The 19585-nt window shown below is 38.6% G+C and overlaps 2 protein-coding genes across 2 annotated transcripts; both read right to left on the bottom strand.

Moving 5' to 3' along the window:
• Positions 1 to 1045: 1045 nt before the first annotated feature.
• LOC149091751 (uncharacterized) lies at positions 1046 to 2202 on the bottom strand. The gene has a single exon (XM_089257985.1). It carries the CDS (start codon positions 2052 to 2054, stop codon positions 1113 to 1115), a length of 942 nt encoding a protein of 313 aa, XP_089114111.1. The 5' UTR covers positions 2055 to 2202; the 3' UTR covers positions 1046 to 1112.
• A 1397-nt stretch (positions 2203 to 3599) lies between these two features.
• On the bottom strand, positions 3600 to 18093 carry bib (MIP channel family protein big brain). The gene is made up of 5 exons (XM_030384514.2): positions 17547 to 18093; positions 15390 to 15556; positions 13383 to 13509; positions 6097 to 6304; positions 3600 to 5213 (listed from the first exon to the last, which is right to left on the bottom strand). Exons 1-5 carry the CDS (start codon positions 17735 to 17737, stop codon positions 3801 to 3803), a joined length of 2106 nt encoding a protein of 701 aa, XP_030240374.2. The 5' UTR covers positions 17738 to 18093; the 3' UTR covers positions 3600 to 3800.
• Positions 18094 to 19585: the final 1492 nt, after the last annotated feature.

The following is a 19585-nucleotide window of genomic DNA, read 5'->3' as shown; positions in this document are numbered from 1 at the left end:
TTTATTTACAAACAATTTTTACATGTATTTCCTTACTTATTCTACCAAGAACTGTAAACACAATTTCTAAAAGTTTGTATACAATTTTACATTTTATTTATTTTTTATTTATTTTATTTTTTTTTTTTTAAGTTTTTTCATTATGTCAGTTATTCGAATTCAATATGATTTCTGCACACCAATTTTCTTAATTAAAACTAATTAACTTTTTACGATTTGATATATATAATAATCAGTTTTACATTATAGTTCATATAAGGAATTTTTTTTTTATTTTTGGTTTGCTTAGTAATCGCTGAATTGAATTAGAATTTCTTAACACAACTGAACTGCTTATGCTATATTCTGGAGAGGTTTTATAGGTCTGACTTTCAGCTTTCGTTTTATTGGGCTTCGGACTCAATGAGCTTTTGGCTCTTATGTGAATAGAAGGGATCTCGATCTTGAAGAGATTGAGATTTTTGAGAGTTCTTTTATCGTTTGTTGGTTTGATTTGTTTACAGTATCGTGAGTGGCCTGATCCTTCTGATTGGTCAGTTTGGATTATGCTGAATACTAGGTTCCCACAAAGAGAGTGTAATGTGATCAGAATGTGGAAGCGAGTGATTTAATTATAGTCGATGATGAGCGAGCGTAATTTTTTATGTTGATAATGATTTTTACTGGTTGATATTTTTGGAGATATTACTTTAAATCTACAATTAATGTTTTACTATTTTCAAAACAGTTTTTAATAAAATGTATTCTAGCAGTTATTAATTTAATTATAATTTTAAAAAATTTTTTTATATCAAACATAAAAAAAACAGTATAGAGTTACAATTGAATTACAAAAAAAAAAAAAAAAAAAAAAAAAAATTATAACAAATATATTAATATTTTTTTCTGCATTATTATTATATTCGGCATTTATATTATTTTGTTTGTAAATTCTTTATTAATTAATAAGACTTGAATTCTACAAATAAAATTTAAAAAAATATATATTTATAATTACACTTTTTATTATTGTTTATATTGAGAAAATAATTTAGTGTGTGTAAATACATGAACATTAATAATGTTTTAGCTGGAAATTGCCCAACTTTTAGCTTATCGTACATCTCTTCATTTCAGTATAGAATTTCATAGGTCTTCAGCAGGGCACCGACAGCATCTCTTGGAAGTTTATTCTTCAGGACCTCCACGTTGAGCAAACCTTGCATGGCGGCAGTGCATTCGTTTAGTACTTGTATTAGGATGTCGGCATTTTCGGACTCGTGTTCAAGTACTGTCCACGACTTGCTGGCCAGGATCAGCGGGGCCAAATACTCCTCCAATTCATCCATTAGAAAGGTGCAGCGCTTTACTTCCTTACTGTCCATCGATGGCAATAGCAGCGCAACTACCTCAATTGGTTCATCTCCAGAGGGTAGCGCACAGGCCACCCAGATGACATTTCCTCGATAAAAGGAACGCTGTATGCGTATATAGCGGCCGGGGAACTTCTCGGCCAAGGACTGCTGGGGCAGTACGTTGGTCAATACGTTGGAGTTGACGATGTACAGTTGCTGGAAGTTCTTGAAGAACGAGTGGCTCGTAAACTTCTCCATGGGGGGCAGTTCTCTTATGGATCTCGAGTTTAATCGCCAGGGCGAATCAAAATCCAGTATAATATCGTGTCGGCTGTTATCGAATAATAAATGTCGACAAGCTTCAGTGAAATTGGTCTTAAAGAATCCCAGCAGTTGCATGGCATCGAAGTCTGAAAGATGGTACACTTCTTTGGCTATCTGCAGATATTCGAGTAATTTGATTGTATTCCAATGCTCGGCTCGAATTTTGTTTGTCGCATAGCATCCATCGAACAGGCTAACTGATTCGAGCGCCGGAAATACATTTAATACATTTGCTTTATTCAGTTCGTCGCATGAGTTGCTGAAATTCGTTATCTGAATCAGTCGGAGACGTTTTAAAATTGGAGTCGGCGATGACTTTGCAATTGCTATTTTGGTGCACAATCCCTTCGGGGACAGGCTACGGTCCGAGTTCAGAGTGTAAACACACCTTTGCATGGTTCAGATAGTCCACAGTCAAACGAATTTCGAATACAAAATAAAGACTTTGGCAGGTTGCACAGCGCGTAAATTGGTAAATGATTTTCCACTTTTATAATTATAAAACAACGGCCGAACAGTTTCGTGCTTTTATTCAAATGCCAAAGACTGCTGCAGAATTTTCGCAATAGTGTTGCAAAGTGCGTGCATCAATCAAAGATAATTTACCACTTTGCATAATTATGAAACACTGAAGGAGACGGCCAATATTTTCATAACTGCTGTGAACTTATGCAAATACAAAAGGAACGCTTGAAAAATACTGCAGAGTACGTGGACTTTTATTATTTCCTACTTTGCATACTTCTGCAGCATTGCGCCAAGGGTATTTACATATTCTTCTGCGAACTTTGAGCGCAACTTGGGATCTTTGGCTGTTATGATTCAAATGCCAAAAAGTACTACAAATTACCCATTTGGTTATTTTCGCCGCACTGTAAGAAGGAAATTTATTCTTCTACGGACTTTTGCGTAAGTTAACTGCTTAAACTTACGATTTAATACCAAAGGTACTGAAAATGTCCCATAAGGATATTTATTTAAGAATTTTTAGTCTTCTGCGCAATTGAAGATTTTGACGCGATTTGAATACGGAATTTTATAATTTTAAAAGATTGCCTTTTATTCTTTCGACCTATTCCAGAATCAGATTGTAAACTTCCCATTTTGTAAGCAAAACTTCGGTAACTTTTTTAGCAAGCGCTAATTGAATTTAATTTAGATCAACATTTTTTTTCTAGGTTACAGAACAGTTCTTGTATACTATATATATGTATATCTTTGTTTTTCTTTTTTTTTTTTGCTTATACTTACAATTAATAAGAGCGTTTAATGGCTACAATTATGCGTACATATTTTCTACGATATACATAGATGTCGACTTTTCTGCTTATCTAGCCTAACATTTACATTTATATATGGTTAAGCTGTTAATGATAACATTTAAACTAGTCATCAATATAGATGCATATACTATATATACATTTATATTAAGAGCTTCTATAATAGAAAAAAACCTAAAATTGAAAGTAACATTGAAGAATTAAAAAAAATAGGATGAATAAAAGACTGAGTATGTATTTTTGAGATAATATTAGATCGTATGTGATTCAGTCGAGAAATTTGGTTGGGTATATAAAAATGCCACCATTCAATATGAATTGAACTGAAATATGTAATTCCCTGAAACAGGGATAACGAAATACGATATGAAATTAACAAAATAAAAGGAAGTTTAAGCAAATGGGTGAATATGTCTATGTTTATCTGACTGCTGAATAAGTATTTTATGAGCATAGTAATATATTCAGATGGATTATGGGATATATTTATAGTTATATGTATGTACGTTGCTTATAATAATCGATGTTGCTGCTGCTGCTAGGTTTGAGTTCCTTCTTACTTGTCGTATATGAATAATACATTGTGGCTATGTTTCGTCTGCTATCGCTAGGTCTATATATGTATATTGTATATCATTCTAATTCAACTGCACTTAAATGATTTTATTTTTTTAAACTAAATTCTAGGACTTTGCGTACATTTCCTTTGGATGCCCGATTTACTCTTCTCTGGGAGCTAAAACAAGCTGCTCTGCTTGGCCAGGCTGCAGCTGTGCAGGGTCATGGTGCCCGTGGGATGAATTGCGAGGGCGGCGTGTATCGTTGGCGGCGGCGTCGTAACGGGGCCCCACGATAGCCGCTTTCAGTTCGGTCGCAACGGCAACATGCCATAATGTTGCTGATGTGCTTGCTGCTGCTGCTGTTGCTGCTGCTGCTGCTGCTGTTGCATCATCATTTGTTGCTGCTGCTGCTGCTGTTGCTGCTGTTGCTGTTGTTGTGCTGTTGTGGTCGTGATCGTTGGGGGCATCTGGGATGTGGTATAGGTGACAGCACAGGCAGACGACTGGGAGACAACGACGGGTGCGCTCACCTTGCGCTCCGACTGCGTTCGTATGGGCTGTGGATGCGCCGCATTGGGCTGCGGCGGTGGGGCGTACATCAGCATGGGCGGGGGCGGCGGCGAGGGCTCCACGCTGGGATGACGCGCTGGCGGCGTGACTGCCGAGCCATGATACGAGCCATACGAGCTGTCATCGGACTGCGCCGACTGGCCGCGATTGCGCGGACCGGTCATGCCATAGAGTTGCTGCTGCTGCTGCTGCTGTTGATCCCGACGTTCAAACTTGTGATTGCCGTCCAGGGGTGTGGGATTGTTGCGTGATCCGTAGACCGGCTGGAAGCCCTGTGGTTGCGCCTGTGGGTCCGACATGTGCTGCTGCGGTGGCTGCAATTGCTGCTGCATGCCAACTGGCGCCTGTTGCTGCTGCTGCTGCTGTTGCTGCTGCTGCAATGGTTGCTGCTGTCCGCGCATGGAGCCGCGCATGGCATAGATACTCTCGGTGCGCTGCTGCATCTGATTCTGCACGTTCTGATTCTGCAGATGCGACGATTGGGTTGTCGAGACGGCCTGCTGGTGATGTTGCTGCTGTTGCTGCTGCTGCTGCTGCTGTTGAGTGCGCATGGGATAGAGACTCTGCGCTGGCACCAGTGGTCCGGGACGCGGCACAATGTCACGATTGATGGCCGTGTTGCTCTTCGCGTACACCGACTGCGAGCGATTCAAGTTGCTGCGCGTCAGCGTGGGCGAGCGGCAGTAGAGCGAGCGAGTGCCGCCGTAGAGCGGCTCCTGCTGCTGCTGCTGCTGATCGTACTTGGAGGAGAGCGGCGGCGCGGTGTACAGATTCTGGCAGTAGTTGCCGGCTCCAGCGCCGACCACGCCCATGGGCGGCAAAGTGGCAGCGGCATGCTGAGCAGCGGTGGCACCCGCCCCATTCGTCTGGCCGCGTGGATAGGTGCCCTGCGACTGCTGATACTTGTTGGGCTTCTCCATGTCCATGTCGTAGTTTAGCTCATCCTCGGAGTGTATGGAGCTGGAGTCGTTGTCAATGCTGCCCTTGGCATGACGCACGCTGCGACGCGAGCTGAATATATGCTCATACACCAGGCCGGACGCCATGCCGCCGACGAGCGGACCAAACCAATACACCCAATGGTTGTCCCATTTGTTCAGCACAAACGACGGACCCAAGGAGCGCGCCGGATTCAGATAGGGCATCTGTAATAGAGGAAGAGGGAGCATGAGATTGGTGGAAAATGGAAAGAATGTGGAAATGGGGGTTGTCTAAAGGTCTCCGTGAGTCATATCCTCCCATGAAAAATATATTAAATATTTTAAAAAATATATAAATACATTAAATATTTTTTTAAAATCTATTAAATATTTTTATAATAATTAAATAATTATAATCAAATTATATTTGCTACATATGAAAGGCACATATATATGACATGTATATAGGGCAAATATTTATGTAAACGGCATACTTTTAATATATATTAAGTATTTTGTAATAAAAAAATCAGCCTTTAGTTTCCAAGCAATTTGTAAATTAAATTTTCAAAATTCTTCTTTCAAAAACAGATTTTCACAAATTATTTATGAACAATCGAGTGGCTAAATGACTGTCCTTGAATCAGCTGCAGCAGTTCACAGTCGAATTCCAATGCGGATAAATTGTCTAAAATTCATTTTATGATTGCGTGCTCAATTATTATCGCAAGTCTGAAATCGTAATTCAAATCAATATAAATTTCAGTTTTATTGTGCGGCTTAAGGGGAAAGAAAAGAAAAATAAATAAATAAACTGGCTAAATATTTGCTTTTAATTTGTGGACAACAACGTTTCGAGACGCGCTCGACCCTGACTTGGGCTAAATTAATTATCTCGACCAATTTCTCGGTCCCTTTTGTTGACTGGGACTGGGTCTGGGCCTGGTGCCTGTCATGCTGCGATTTTTGCACCATAAAAATGCGCAAACGGCAGGTGCGTTTCTTGACTCTCAGGTCTGAAGGCTCGAGTTGCGAGTTGAGAGTTTCGAGTCTCTAGATTTTAGTGTTGTAGCATTCCTTGAAGCATCATTATCAATGTCAAACTTACCGACACAAAGCAACAGGCGCTGTATGCCGCACCGATGGCAAACGCCGAATTGCCCATGAACTTCTTAATGGCATCCGTGGAGACGAAATAGCAGAGCACCACGACAAAGGTGAGTATGAACTCAACACCGAAACGTTCCCAGGCGGCCAATGCGGCGCTGTGAGAGATTGCCGCCTGCAGATTGCCCTGATACCCCGGCACGGTGACACTGTAAGAAAACAAGAAAGAGAAAGAGACAGAGAGTGAGATTTTTTTATTATAATACTGATTTGGGATTGACTAAAGTTAAGTAATCATATGCTCTAGATACTATATTAACATACAGAATACTGCAACCCAAAGTTGAACTCTTACGACAGTTTGTTAACCCCGGTTCACACACATACACATGCATATATGCATGTATGGGTGAAGCTACTGGCACATAATTTAGATTGCCAAAGTTTCAATTGGCAAAAGTGACAAAAGTTGTTGCCTACGCCTAGGCTGTGCGCGGTATCACAACTTTTTTCGGCTCCTCCAAGATTTATGAACAATTTAACTTTTGCGTTACTGCTAATGAGTTTACCCACATGCAGCTGCTATCAACTTGGCTCTGTGAGAGCTAACTTTGCTCTCGGCTATAATTGAAATCTATCATATATCAAAGTTGAGCTTATAAGCTGATGTTGACATGCCCATTCAATTTATTTGTTATTATTAAGCAATCGAATGATAAGAGCTAAACCATGAGATAAACGATAAACCATGAGAGCTAAACTAAGAGTCTTAATTGAAAATAGATAATTAAATTGTCAAATAATAAAATTAATAATAAAGTCTGAATATCAACAAATTCAATTCATACAAGATTTAAATACTATGCTATGTTTATCAGTCTAAAAAGAAAATATTCTATGTTTGAATATATGTATATACACAAAATCCAATTCTCGATTAATTTTGTAATAATATAGTTTACTCCCCAACTACTACTTAAAACTTGCTTAAGGAAACTAATCAAATTCATTTCAAGTGCATTAAGGGAAAGCATAAAGAAATGCATTTCGAAATTTGTAGAGCTACTAAATGCATGTTAAATAAATAAATACAAGCAAATAGTTTTCTTTATGTGGCTCATGCACGCAAATAGAGAAAATTTACCGAATCCAAGTGCATAACAGTGTTGGTAAATCCCACACTTGTACACATCATAAGTGTTGTTGAACAAATATTTGCGATGCTTTCTATAGTGTGGAAGTGGGGAAGCGCACATCGCCGCAGTGGCAATTGCACATCATCTCCGGAACATTGAATAACTGTGAAAATCCGGAAATAAACGCTTTCGCAATGCACTTAAAAGTAGTTGAGCAAATAGTGGAGCAGTTGCAGCAAATGGCATTGAGTGGAGCAGCGAATAAACGAGCGGGTGAGAAAGGGAGAGAGAGAGAGAGCGAGAGTGAGAGAGGATGGCCATCCTAGTGAAAAGGTGAAGTATGCCGGCTTAGCGGCAATAAACGCCAGCTTTGCTACCAAATAACTCTCTACCAATAAAGAATAGTAAAGAAAATGTGCAAAGAAAAAGCACAAATATTTGAAAGACTTTGATAAAAATCTATATATATGTATTTATATATAATATTTCATAGCCATATGCTGTGTGTGTACACAAAGTGGAGCCAACCTTAACAATTTTTTACTTGGCTGAAAGCTTATTCAAGTTCAGATCACAGCAATGAAGGAAATACAACATAAAGAAGTCATCTCAATGACTGACTAGGAGATGCCCTGTGTAGGCTTGTGCATTTTAGAGCTTTATGGGCTTGTTACATGCGTGTTATTTGATTCTATTTCAATATAATATATGTACATATATGGCTTAAACAAACAAGAGCTAGAATTCCTTAATTGAATTTTATATTTTATATAATCTGCATATTCGGCATGGATGACTGCAATAGTTAGAGGTAACACGAATCAAAGATAATATATCGATGCTTCAGCAAAATGCCACATGTGTTCAATAGTTTGACTAGATTCGATATAAAGGACTTTTGAATAATAAAAGGAAATTAACTTATTAATCCCAATAAGGAATTAGAGCTGGTGCTAATTCAAAACAAGATATCGATATACATTGCTTAAGCGATGTGACATCGACTGCTAATGGCCTAACTAAATTTCACAAAAAGGACATTTGGGAAAGTAAGTACCAAATACAACTTTAAAGTTTATCCTTTCATGTTATCTCTGGCTCTAATACATAAAGAGAAAATTATTTAACGCCTAACTAAAGGAAATCATAATAAAACTTGGCTTTGCCTATGGCTGCCTTAGTTTGATTTTTGAGTTTATTTTCTTGTCCCGGCTTGTTTGCTCATAAATGTATAAAGTGCTAATTTTGCAGCAACAACAAACAAATAGCTAACACACACACACACAGTTACAGTTAAGTAGCAGGAAATAGCAAAATGTAGCCAGAAGTTTATGTACCGTTAAGCTTAGCAGCTTCCCTTTGCTAACCGAACAAAATTGTTGGTGCACGATAAAAAGGCAAACAAACAAGAGAAACAAGAAGAAGCAGACACACCTACACGTACATACATACCTAAGCACATACACATATAAAGCTGCAAAAGTAGTGTGAAAAGGACACAACACACACATTTCTTGCTGCCACATCCGTAATGAAGAGTTAGGTTATGTGCTATGTGCAACACGCTGCAACTGGTTGCGGTTTGAGGTTTAAGCAATGACGGCGGAGGACGCCCGCTCCTCCTAGATGCCAAAAGGCGTGTCAACCGGGACAAATACCTCTGGCGTTTCCCATCGCAATCTGATATTGCAACAAACATAATATTTACGTGCAACACCTGAAGCATTTATTAAGGTTTTATCTGCATAAAATTTGGCAATTTAAATTGCCAAATTAAATTGTAAATTAAAGTGAAATTCATCATGCTGCAGCCGACAATGAAAATGCCACATAAATATGCATGCAGTAAATGCAATTTATTGACTCTGCCACAAGGCAATTAATTATAAATTTTCCACGTGCAACAATTGACACAAAATGTGCACCACAATCAAAGAAATCAACGGCAAATGTGGCACTTGCATAGGAGCTCTTTACGGTTGGATTGCACGCCTGGACCAGCTGTGCAATGTTTAATTTTTTTGTTACTGTATGTAGGTGTATGTATGTGTGTGTGTGTGTGTGAGTGCATCAACCGGAAGCGGCGCACAGGATGCCGTTTTCATGTTGCCAGCGATAAGCTGTTAGCGGGCGGCATCAAAAACGTAATTCAATTGCTTCTATGTGACACGAATTGATTTTGGGCAACTGGCCAGAAAGACGCCATGCCCCATGCCCCACATACGAATCGATAATGAAGGCACTGGCTGCGATTTCAGCTCCCCGGCCGCAGCTCGTTACGTTCCATTTCGTTTCGTTGCATTTAAAATTCAAATTTCGACTCGAAAATCCTGTTTTTTTTTTTTGTATCTCTTTTTTACTGTTGCTGTCAAAGGGAACTACTGTAATTTTTTCTCTTCTTTTCAATTTTTGTTATTTTTTTTTTTGGCGGCAGGTGTGCCTGGCAGGCTTTGAGCTCGTTTAAGTGCCCGACAGTTCCAGCTGCCCTTTCGTGCTGACCAACCAGCGAGCGGCAGCGACACGTGTTTGATTTCAAGTTTCTGTCGCATCCTGCGCAGGCGCAGCAACCGAGAAGGAGCTCAGCACGCAGAAGGGATGGATCGGCGAGTAGATTGAAGACGAAAACGAAGATACAAACGGCGTCGAACTGAACAAAGGCCAATGGTAATTATGCAGTTTTGCTTGCTTGCTTTCTGTCGGTCTGGCGGGCTCTACCTGATTTTTATCTCTCATCATTTTTACTGAAAAGGCATATTTTGGAACGTGCTTGGCGCACGTTTCGTCGACGGTCAAGAATAAAAGCGAAATCCAAGCAAACCAACTCAAATATCCTCATTGAATATCCTCCAGAACGCAACGCGCATAACAATAACAACTAAGCGGGCGAGAGCCGGATATCGATACTTAAAAAAAAAAAAAAATAAGAAGCAAAAACAACAAATGCATGCGGGCCACGCATGTCATGTTGTTATTTTGAAGAGTTTTTACTTAAAAGCAAAATAAAGTAGAATATGTAGAAATAATAATACTAAAGCCTGCGCCTCAAGTGCCTCTTGGCATCTGGGGTGGAGGCAATTGATATGTGACAGTGAGGCGGCTGAGCAAGTATCTGCATGGGCATGATTCTATATAGGAAATCTGTACATTACAATAATAGTAATATTATTTTCATGTCAGCCAACTCTTATCTCTAAACTATGCTGCTGTTGGGATCTACATATGTGACTATCACTTATCGAATTTCATTTCTACTGTTGGAACTCATATAGTTTATCTAGTATTTAGGGTAGAGTTTCACTTCCACATTTCTAATTTCTAGACATAATACATATTAGATATACAATATCAAATAATAGAAAGTTAATAAATAGTTTCTCCGATTGCTCCTTTAAAATTGCGTTTTATAATGAACATACAAAAAGTTATGTTAAGAAATTTCGAGCTAAACAGCTTATAAATCAATTTATATTTTTCTTTAAAATACTATTATTATATATATAATGTAAAAAAAAATTCATTCAAGAAAGAATTTAAAATTTAAAATTTCTTTGACTTTATTTTATATATTAAAAATTTTAAAAAATATTAAATTAATAATTATAAATTTAGCGCGAATTTTGTTAATGAAAATATTATGGATTTGCAAATACTTTCAGTTAAACAAGCGCGCATTCCTGAATCAGAAATTGTAATTAAATTGAAATTTAGCGGAAAGAATGAAAATGTACCAAACCGATCGAAAATTTCCCTTGCGTTAGTCGCGCCACCTGACGGTAAGGCGCAGCACTAAACGCACTGCCGCTCATGCCTGCCATGATTTAAAAAGAGACACGCTAACTACAGCTAAACGGCTTAAAAGACTTTAAAAAGGACTTTAAAAGACTTTAAACGGATAAATTATTAGTCTATATATTAATCTATATTATATAATAAATTTCGACACAAAACCTATTCACCCAGCCAGCATTTTTATACAAATTTAAAACCTCTGCAGCTGTCTGTCTGAAAGAATTTCCAACTTTATTCTTAGAAACCACAAGAATTCGCACTCAATTTCACGCATCGATTATGCTGCGAGACATCGTTAGTTTTTGTACCGGCTTCAATCTCGGCTAGAGGCCCATCAATCAAACTGAGCCAAAAAACTCAACTCAACTCAACTCTAAAGACGCCCCAAAGCCACAAAATCGACTGCCAAATCTAAACCAATTAATCAACACATACGCACACACACACACACACTCTAAATTACTTTTGGAAACATATGTTTCGACTAAATAAAAAACAACTGGAGCTGCCTGCGAGTGGAGACCCTTCCGCAGATACAAGCTACATACGTACATATATGGAGTGAAAAGCCGAAGAAGATGCGAACCTGATCGGCCCTGGCAGCTGAAACATGTTTCATGGCTGCAGCGGCTACTCGGATTGCGCCACGGTAGAAAGTAAAGATGCCAATGCACTTAAAACAAAAAAATATATCTGTGTACATATATACAAACACGAAAAAAAAGGAGCCAAAGAAACAGATGTTGCACAGACCCAGAGCGAGTCAGGGGCAGGCTGCGCAGGCGCATTAACTTTCCAAAAAGGAGTTCAACGTACAACAAAACAGAGCAGAACAAAAAAAAATTGGAGCGCTGCGCAGCAGCAAATATATATATATTTTTGGTTCTGCTTCATTGTTTATGCTATCTTTATATATATAGGGAGATATATGTATATCTATCTATTGCCTGTGACGTGCACAAAGACTGATATTCCACACGCATATCCTGCGCAGTGTTTGTCAGCTAGGCATAAAAGACGCTGACAGGACCTACAAAGATTTGGATACGCACTATAAGGAGTGCGTATGCGTGTGTGTGTGTGTGTGTGTGTGTGTCTAGGCAGCACATGTTGCCTGGCCTCGACAAAGGAAGGAATCCGGTCCTGACAGCAAACGCATTTTCAACAAAAATGGGAAATCACGTTGGCAGATGTTTTGCGCCCTAGCTGAGATAAACGTGGGAGTAAGAGACAGAGAGAGAGAGAGACAGAGAGGGAGAGTTAGCTCAACTCCTAGCTAAGTTACTACCTGCGCTCTATGCAGGTGCTTACAGCTCTGTAAGTGTATGTGCGTGCGTATGTGTGTGTGTGTGTAGGATAGAGCATTTTACCTGCATATCCTATTTATACATTCCTCTAGCTGTTCCCCTATTTATTTCGATTTCTGCTTCATCTTTCGTCTGTTTTTTTTTTTTGCACACTCAAACTACGTATTTCCTGTAAATGATTTTTGGGCAAAGTGTGTCCCTTTGGTACAGTCACCGCATTGGCCGTTAGGATTTTCGAGTGACATTGAGCACCTTGTTGAATTTAATTCGGAAATTGCTGTTAGCACAGGCATATCCTGTCCCAAGCTCGGGTCGAGCATACATACTTTTACAACGAAATGAATTTCATGCTCAACGGACATTTTATATGGAAATTTGTAACCGGGCATTATTAAAGTACCATCAAGTGAGGGCGGAGCCGTGGGCGTTGGATCGAATGCTATGAAGTCATTTGGAAATACTTGGAATCTGATTGCAGACAGACTCAAGCACTTGCTTCTGGCAATTCATTTCTGATTACACTGAGCGAAAAAAGGACATTACTAAGCACTAAATGATTATTTGTTATTGTTATTAGACTACATCATTAGTTAATAAATAATATATCTTTGCTGTTTCTGAATCAAAGAGAGATTTTTCTAGTAAAAATGTATATGTTTACTTCTTGTTACTCGTATTATATTATTAGAATTAATAGATGTATAGGTATTATATATATTTGATTAATTGGATTATGTACATATATATTTTTCTAACCTAAGCAAATATATTTGCTAAAAATGAATTATGATAAGCTCTATAGCTATCATTGATTGATGTGCCCTGCCCTGCCCTTGGCTGTATCGCCAAGAACCCTGGACTATAAAATAAATATACAACTATATGTACATATTTTATATTACAAAGACAATCAAAGTCTAAAAAATTACTCTAGCTGTAAAAAGGACATTTAGTCATACTAAGACGAAACTTTCGATAATTTTAAAAACCTCATTACTATTTATTAATCACCAAATCGATTGGATAAATAGCTCGATAATATTTGCTTGACTTACCCATAGAGCAGAGCGGCACCCGCAATGCCTCCGCCGCATTGGGCGGTCATGTACATCGCGGCACGTATGGGGGAGATGCTGCGGATAACGCAGCAGGCCAAAGTTACGGCGGGATTGATGTGAGCGCCTGTGGTGCGAGAGTAACAAAAATTTGGATAAGTGGATTAATCATTAAATATTTAACAAGAAACGATCCAGGTAAATTATGCTCAGAAAAAAAGTGAAAGCTGTCAAAGAAAGTTATTAATATAATGAGGTCTATGCATATGGCAAAATAATATAATATAAAACTAGAAGAGACTAGCAGAAAATTTAAATTCATGTAGAACTTTAAATAAAACTTTCTATTCGATTATATAAAATGCCTCATTCTCTTGCTGCTTTGTCAGATGTGTTTATTCTCAGTTCAATCTATTATAAAAATATATTTATATATCTGGTGTGCATCCCCTCTCGCTCTGAAAACCGTTAAATAACATTTTGACACTTTCGTGGAATATTATTTTTTATGCGCTGGATTGAGGGACTCTGTTCATAACTTAATGTGCAGCCAATTGGCTGTGAAAAAGAAAACATATAACATATGTATATATGCGCATACATTTCTATATATTTACAGTTACAGTCATACAGAATGCAACTTAAAGGCGAAATCAAGAACACATGTTCTCTCTGCATACGTACGCCCTGGCCCCCAACATCCCCGCCCTCTTGTGACAACATTTAATTGCCCCGAATGTCAACGCAGATGAACAAATACACGAGGAAGTTGTACAGAGAACAGTGAAAAATAACAGAGAGGCCAGTGCAAGTGCGCCCGCCACAGATAAGAGCGTCTCCTCGGCTGAGTGCAGCCAAGGCGCTTGAAAAAGCAAAGGGGGAGCCGCAGCAGGAGTGGGAGCCAAGGGGCAGGAGACGGAATCGCAGACGTGGGCGACAACCACAGTGCGTTGGCTTTTCGAAAATTACAACAACAAAAAATAGAGAGAAGAAAATACATAAATATAAAAAGAAAACAAATAGTAAAATTTATGTGGGGTGTACCTGACTGCATAATACTCGCACAAAGTTCAATGAAATATGAAATGATTAAAAATGGGCTAGTCCCAACTGCTACATACTCGCTTAAAGTTCAATGAAATATATAATATTAAATAATAAATTCCATAGAAAATACAAAAGGAAGCATTCATATAGGAATACTTATGTAGAGCATAGCCCACTAAATTAAGTGAAATAAAATTAGAAAAAAATTAATTACAAATGGAAAACAAATGATAAAATAAAAGTAAAACTGAAGTTCGATAAAATTTAATATTTCATTTAAATATTTAAAAATTTTATTATATATTTTAATGTAAATAAATAAGCATTTAGGAAAGATTTTTTAAAACTCAAATAACATAAAAAATATATATTTATATGAAATAAAATAGCTATAAATCACATAAAAGAAAGACTCTACGTCAAGCTTATGCAATATTATATTATTAATTCAATTTGAAGTAAATAAATATTATAGCAGAGTTTTAAAAATATTTTAAGTAAATTTTCTTAATTTTCATTTGGATATTTTTTTCGATTTTCTAACAGGATCAATTTTTAATTTTTCGGTATACATACATACATATATCTATTTTATTATATTCTTAAAAGTTTCTCTAATAGCTATCCAGGAATATATTTGTAGCTAGAGGTTCATATATCTTAAGCTCTGGGCTCTGGGTCTACATAAAGCTTCAACTCTCTTAGAGCAGAGAAACCTATATACTCCTTTCGTTAAGTGACGCCGCACAAAGACCCAACGAAATATATGTGAAATGGGGTTCTTGTGGCTGTTTTGCTGCTGCTGCTGTTTGGTTGGTGGCAACGAAATTCCCACGGCAGAGTTTGTAGACCCTCAACAGCAACAACAACATCAAGCAACAACAAGCAACATGCAACACTTGTCGCCTGTTTATTCGTCTGTTTGTTTTTGTTGTTCTTGTTTTTGTTTCGTTGGCTTACCCGATATATGCAAAAAGCACTGTGTTAATGTTGCCATCGCCAAGCCGGAGGCGAGCGCCGTGGCCAGGAGCACGGATGAAACACTGGCACCCACACCGGCGCCCGCCGCAGCGCCGCATACGATGAACACGTAGAGGAACGAGGCGAGGCACTCGCTGATGATGGATCTGCAAGGAAGAGACAAAGCGGGAGGCGGGGGGTTAAAGCAAGACACTTCAGTTGGGGCATGTCATTTCATATGATTTAAGTAAATATTCAAGAAATTATGTTGCGCTACAAATTGCAAACACAATGTGCGCCTTGTTCCAGGCCCAATGACAATTATGCACACACAGAGACACAGAGAGAGGGAGAAGGAGAGAGGGGGACTGAGATGGAGGGAGTTAGCTTTGGGGTTCCGCAACCAAAAAGCCAACAGACACTGAGCAGAGACAGCAGCTGCCGATTGCCCGGGGTCGTCGTCGTCGTCGTCGTTGCTGGACAACCAGAAAACATAAAAAACAAATGGACAACGCCCTCCATGACAGCAGGCAACTACTGCTCCTCTGCCTTCTCCTGCTTGCGCTACACTTCTGCCCCGGCACCCTCTCCACCTTCTTCGCCTTCTCCTACTCTGTCCCACTCCACTCCTATGCATTCTCCTGCTCCCCATGCCACTCCTACTCTCCGTCCTTCTTCTACTGCTCTACCTCCTCCAACTCCCTCCCTTTGCATTTTTGCGATAACGAAAAAATCAAACAAACTGCTGCGATGGCAACATAAACATTGCCAGCTCCAGCTGCAATTTGGTTTGCCAGAACTTTGCATTTGTTAATTTCCATCAAATTTCTTGTTTAACTTTTGCATTATTCTGCTCTTCCCTAATTGGCTCTAACTGCGCGCTCCCACTCGGACTCTAATATAAGCATATACATATATATGTTTTTATATGTTTTTTGTAAATTTTTATAAATTTAAATGAAAGTTCGCCTCAAATGACCTGCGTATGTCCGTGACAGCGAATTTTCAGTACAATTTTAAAAATTCACAAAAATAATTAATGTAAGCCAACAAAGGCGGAGAAGGGGAGGAGGAGGAGAACCAGCGGGAGAACTTATTTAAACTGCGCTGTCCAGCGCATTGCTGCAATTTAATTACTTTATGGACTTTTAATGAAGCGGGCATTAAATTCATATATAAAATGGACCGTCAGCAGATATTTAAAGGAAAACAATTAAGGGACGGCCATAAAAATTCTACTAAAAATTAGCCTGCATTTTAATATTGCTTAAGAAATCTTAGCTACGGATTTTGAGCTTAAAAGTTGAGGAATTAAAAATGGTTATAGAAAAATTGCTTAACAAAACAAGTTAAATTCTTATTTTCTTTTTTTTATCATATTAGTATTACAGTAATAATAATAATATGATAATAAAATATGCGATAATTTTTTTCATTCTGCTAAATAATTTTTATAGTATTATCAATTTCATTTTTATAACCCAACAAAAAGTCTTTGAGTTTTCTTAAAATAAAAAAAAAATTGAAATCTATAAAAATATAAGCACAACAAAAATAAACACTTATTAAAAATTTCCTGAAGAAAAGCAAATTTGACCATGTGCAGTGTAACTAACAGATATAAACGGTAAATACAGTGTCTTGAAAATCTGGCAGTGATTTTAATAATCGCAATTATCGATTATTATTGAATTGATTGATTATTAATTAACTAAATTGCCAAATGACATTGAAATAGTCTAAGCAAAAAGTGCTAGAACTAGAAAATACCCTTCAATCATGCAAGTCTAAAAATAACTGGATAATCGTTTATCAAAATTAGCTGAACTGACTCCCATTTTAATTAATTGTCATTCACTTGTGAATAAATGTTTGTCATTGTTTGGCCGCAAATGTCTCCAAGATCCAGACAGACAGACACAAAGGCAAACCACTTAAATTTCACTTAGTTAAGCATCACAGTACTGTAGTTCAGCTGGCTGGCTGTCGGCCTCTGCATTATGCACGCAAAGCCACAAAAGTTAGAATTCACAATAAACAATAAAGGCTGGGGAACAATGCGAATGATAATGACTACAGTTGTGGGCGGACTGACTGACTGAATAGCTGACTGACTGTTAATGCTAATGGTTCGTTCGGATGCTGTTGAATGCCCACCTCCAGAACTCCAGGGTGCGTATCTCGGCCTGCATGCTCCGCTTGGGCACCTGCAGGGTGCTCGAGAGCCGATTGTTGATGGTGTTGCCGTGCGAATCTTTGCGCATCGCCTCCAAGCGCTCAAACAATGTGACTATATGATAGTCTATATTGTGCTCCAGCGGCATTGTGTGTAGGCTCTCGTCAGCCATGGCGCGTGTGTGTGTGTGAGTGAGCTTTGTTTATCTTTTCGATTAGAGTTGATGGAACTGACTCCGTTTTCCGTTTTCTGTCTTGTTTTGTTTTGTTTTGCTTTTAGTTTTGATTACGCGCAAACACACGCGACAAATGAATGGAACGAAACTGTCTTAGGCAAACATTTTGCACCAGAAAACTTTGCACTCGCAAATTGCACTCAATTGATTTCAATTGCAACGACAAGCGGCGAGTCGAAGTTTTTGAACGTTTTTCAACCGTTTCAGATGATTGGATTCGACGCGAGAACACGACCGTACACAAGTGCGAGCTGCGAGCGAATGTCGAACAAGTTGACGCCGAGAATCCACCATCAGCAACATGAGCTGTAGCAAAGCCACCACCATCACCACCACCACTGCCAGTACTGCCCACACCACCAACGCAGAGCATTGTCTGTGGACCTGTGTTGAATTTGCAGCCCTCGCAGTGTGGTGAAGTTGAGTATACGCGCATAAGCCGAAGCACAGGCAACCTGTTGGTCAGCCAACTGTCATTGCCGATGATGTTGCTGGCGAACATCATGATGACGATGTTGCTGAGCATAATGATGCCATTGTTGGTGGTGGATGTTGTTTTTTTTTTTCGGCAACTGGCAACATAATAAAAGCGCGCTCGTAACTTGATTATGCAGCTATGATCAATAACACTGATTTCACGGGCAGGCAACAATAACAGCAGCAACAACAACAACAACAACAACAACAACAGCAACAACAACACACTCAAAGGCGAACTCCCAGGCAGCTCAAGCATCTGCTGGATGCTGGTCTCAGCTTTCGGTGAATATACTCTTTGATTTTACGGTACTTTAATAAAAATTTATATAATATTGAGCAATCGAGACAGACAGGATATAGGCTAGGGTGATTCGCAGAGGAATTTCAACTAAGAAATTAATATGAGTTAAAGCTGTATTTTAAAACATTAAAAGTTTGATAAAATTAAAAAAATATATAAAATGTATAATTATTATTTATGAAATAAGTATAAGTAGATTTAAAAGTTAAATGAAAATATTTGTATAAAGGAAGGGAAACATGGATAACATAAATAGATCAAATCTGACTAAAAAGCATTTCCTTCTTACTAAAGCTTCAACCTTCATAATCATAGTTATATTTTGCAACCTGATCAAAACTAATGAGCATATAATTGATGATGATTCGCATGAGTGCCCCTAGTCAATTTAAAAAACCTCAAAGATTTTGACAAAAAAAAAGAGGAAGAAGAAGAATAAGTATCACATTTTACGCACCACTAAATACTATAATTATAAGCGCTCACCACTTGATACCTGTCGATTTTCAACCTGTCCATGTCCGTATACCAGAGCTTGTGTCCGACTGCATCTGTGGAGGATGTCTTGCTTTACATATATGTATGTATGTATGTATGTGTGCAGTCTGCATTATCGTGTGAGCGATATTGCGAGCCCAATGAGCTGTGAAAGTCAAAAGGCATACCAAGAAACCAAAGTGAAATCAATCACAAAACTGCCTACAACAAAAACTCAAACAGAGAGCCCAAGAGAGCGGAATGGGGAGAAGAAAGCCGCAAACATTTTTTCGGCACTGCTCGGGTCAGCTTTCGCACAATCTTCGAATTGGGCGGTAAGGACGTTTCCAAGCTTGCGCCTTATTTGGGGCGGGCTGTGTAGGGGAGAGAGGGGCACGAAAGACAACGACAACAACGTAGACGTCAGACAAAGGGCAGCCTCTGAGCGTGGGAATTTGTTGTTTTTGCAGGCTCTTCTCATTTTATTTTATTTTTTTTTGCTGGTCAGTCAGTACCTGGCTGCCTTT

This window comes from Drosophila navojoa, chromosome 3 (assembly GCF_054131105.1).
Source record: "Drosophila navojoa isolate 15081-1374.11 chromosome 3, UAZ_NAV_1.0, whole genome shotgun sequence".
Taxonomy (NCBI): domain Eukaryota; kingdom Metazoa; phylum Arthropoda; class Insecta; order Diptera; family Drosophilidae; genus Drosophila; species Drosophila navojoa.
Note: the sequence above shows the minus strand (reverse complement) of the source record. Positions and strands in the feature narration are given on the sequence as shown.

Coding starts and splice junctions, on each gene's coding strand:
- bib (XM_030384514.2), bottom strand. CDS start 17,737: ATGGCTGACGAGAGCCTACACACAATGCCGCTGGAGCACAATATAGAC. Junction 13,510..15,389: donor GTGCTTTTTGCATATATCGG/GTAAGCCAACGA, acceptor CTCGCACCACAG/GCGCTCACATCAATCCCGCC. Junction 5,214..6,096: donor GCGCCTGTTGCTTTGTGTCG/GTAAGTTTGACA, acceptor CCTCTATTACAG/ATGCCCTATCTGAATCCGGC.
- LOC149091751 (XM_089257985.1), bottom strand. CDS start 2,054: ATGCAAAGGTGTGTTTACACTCTGAACTCGGACCGTAGCCTGTCCCCG.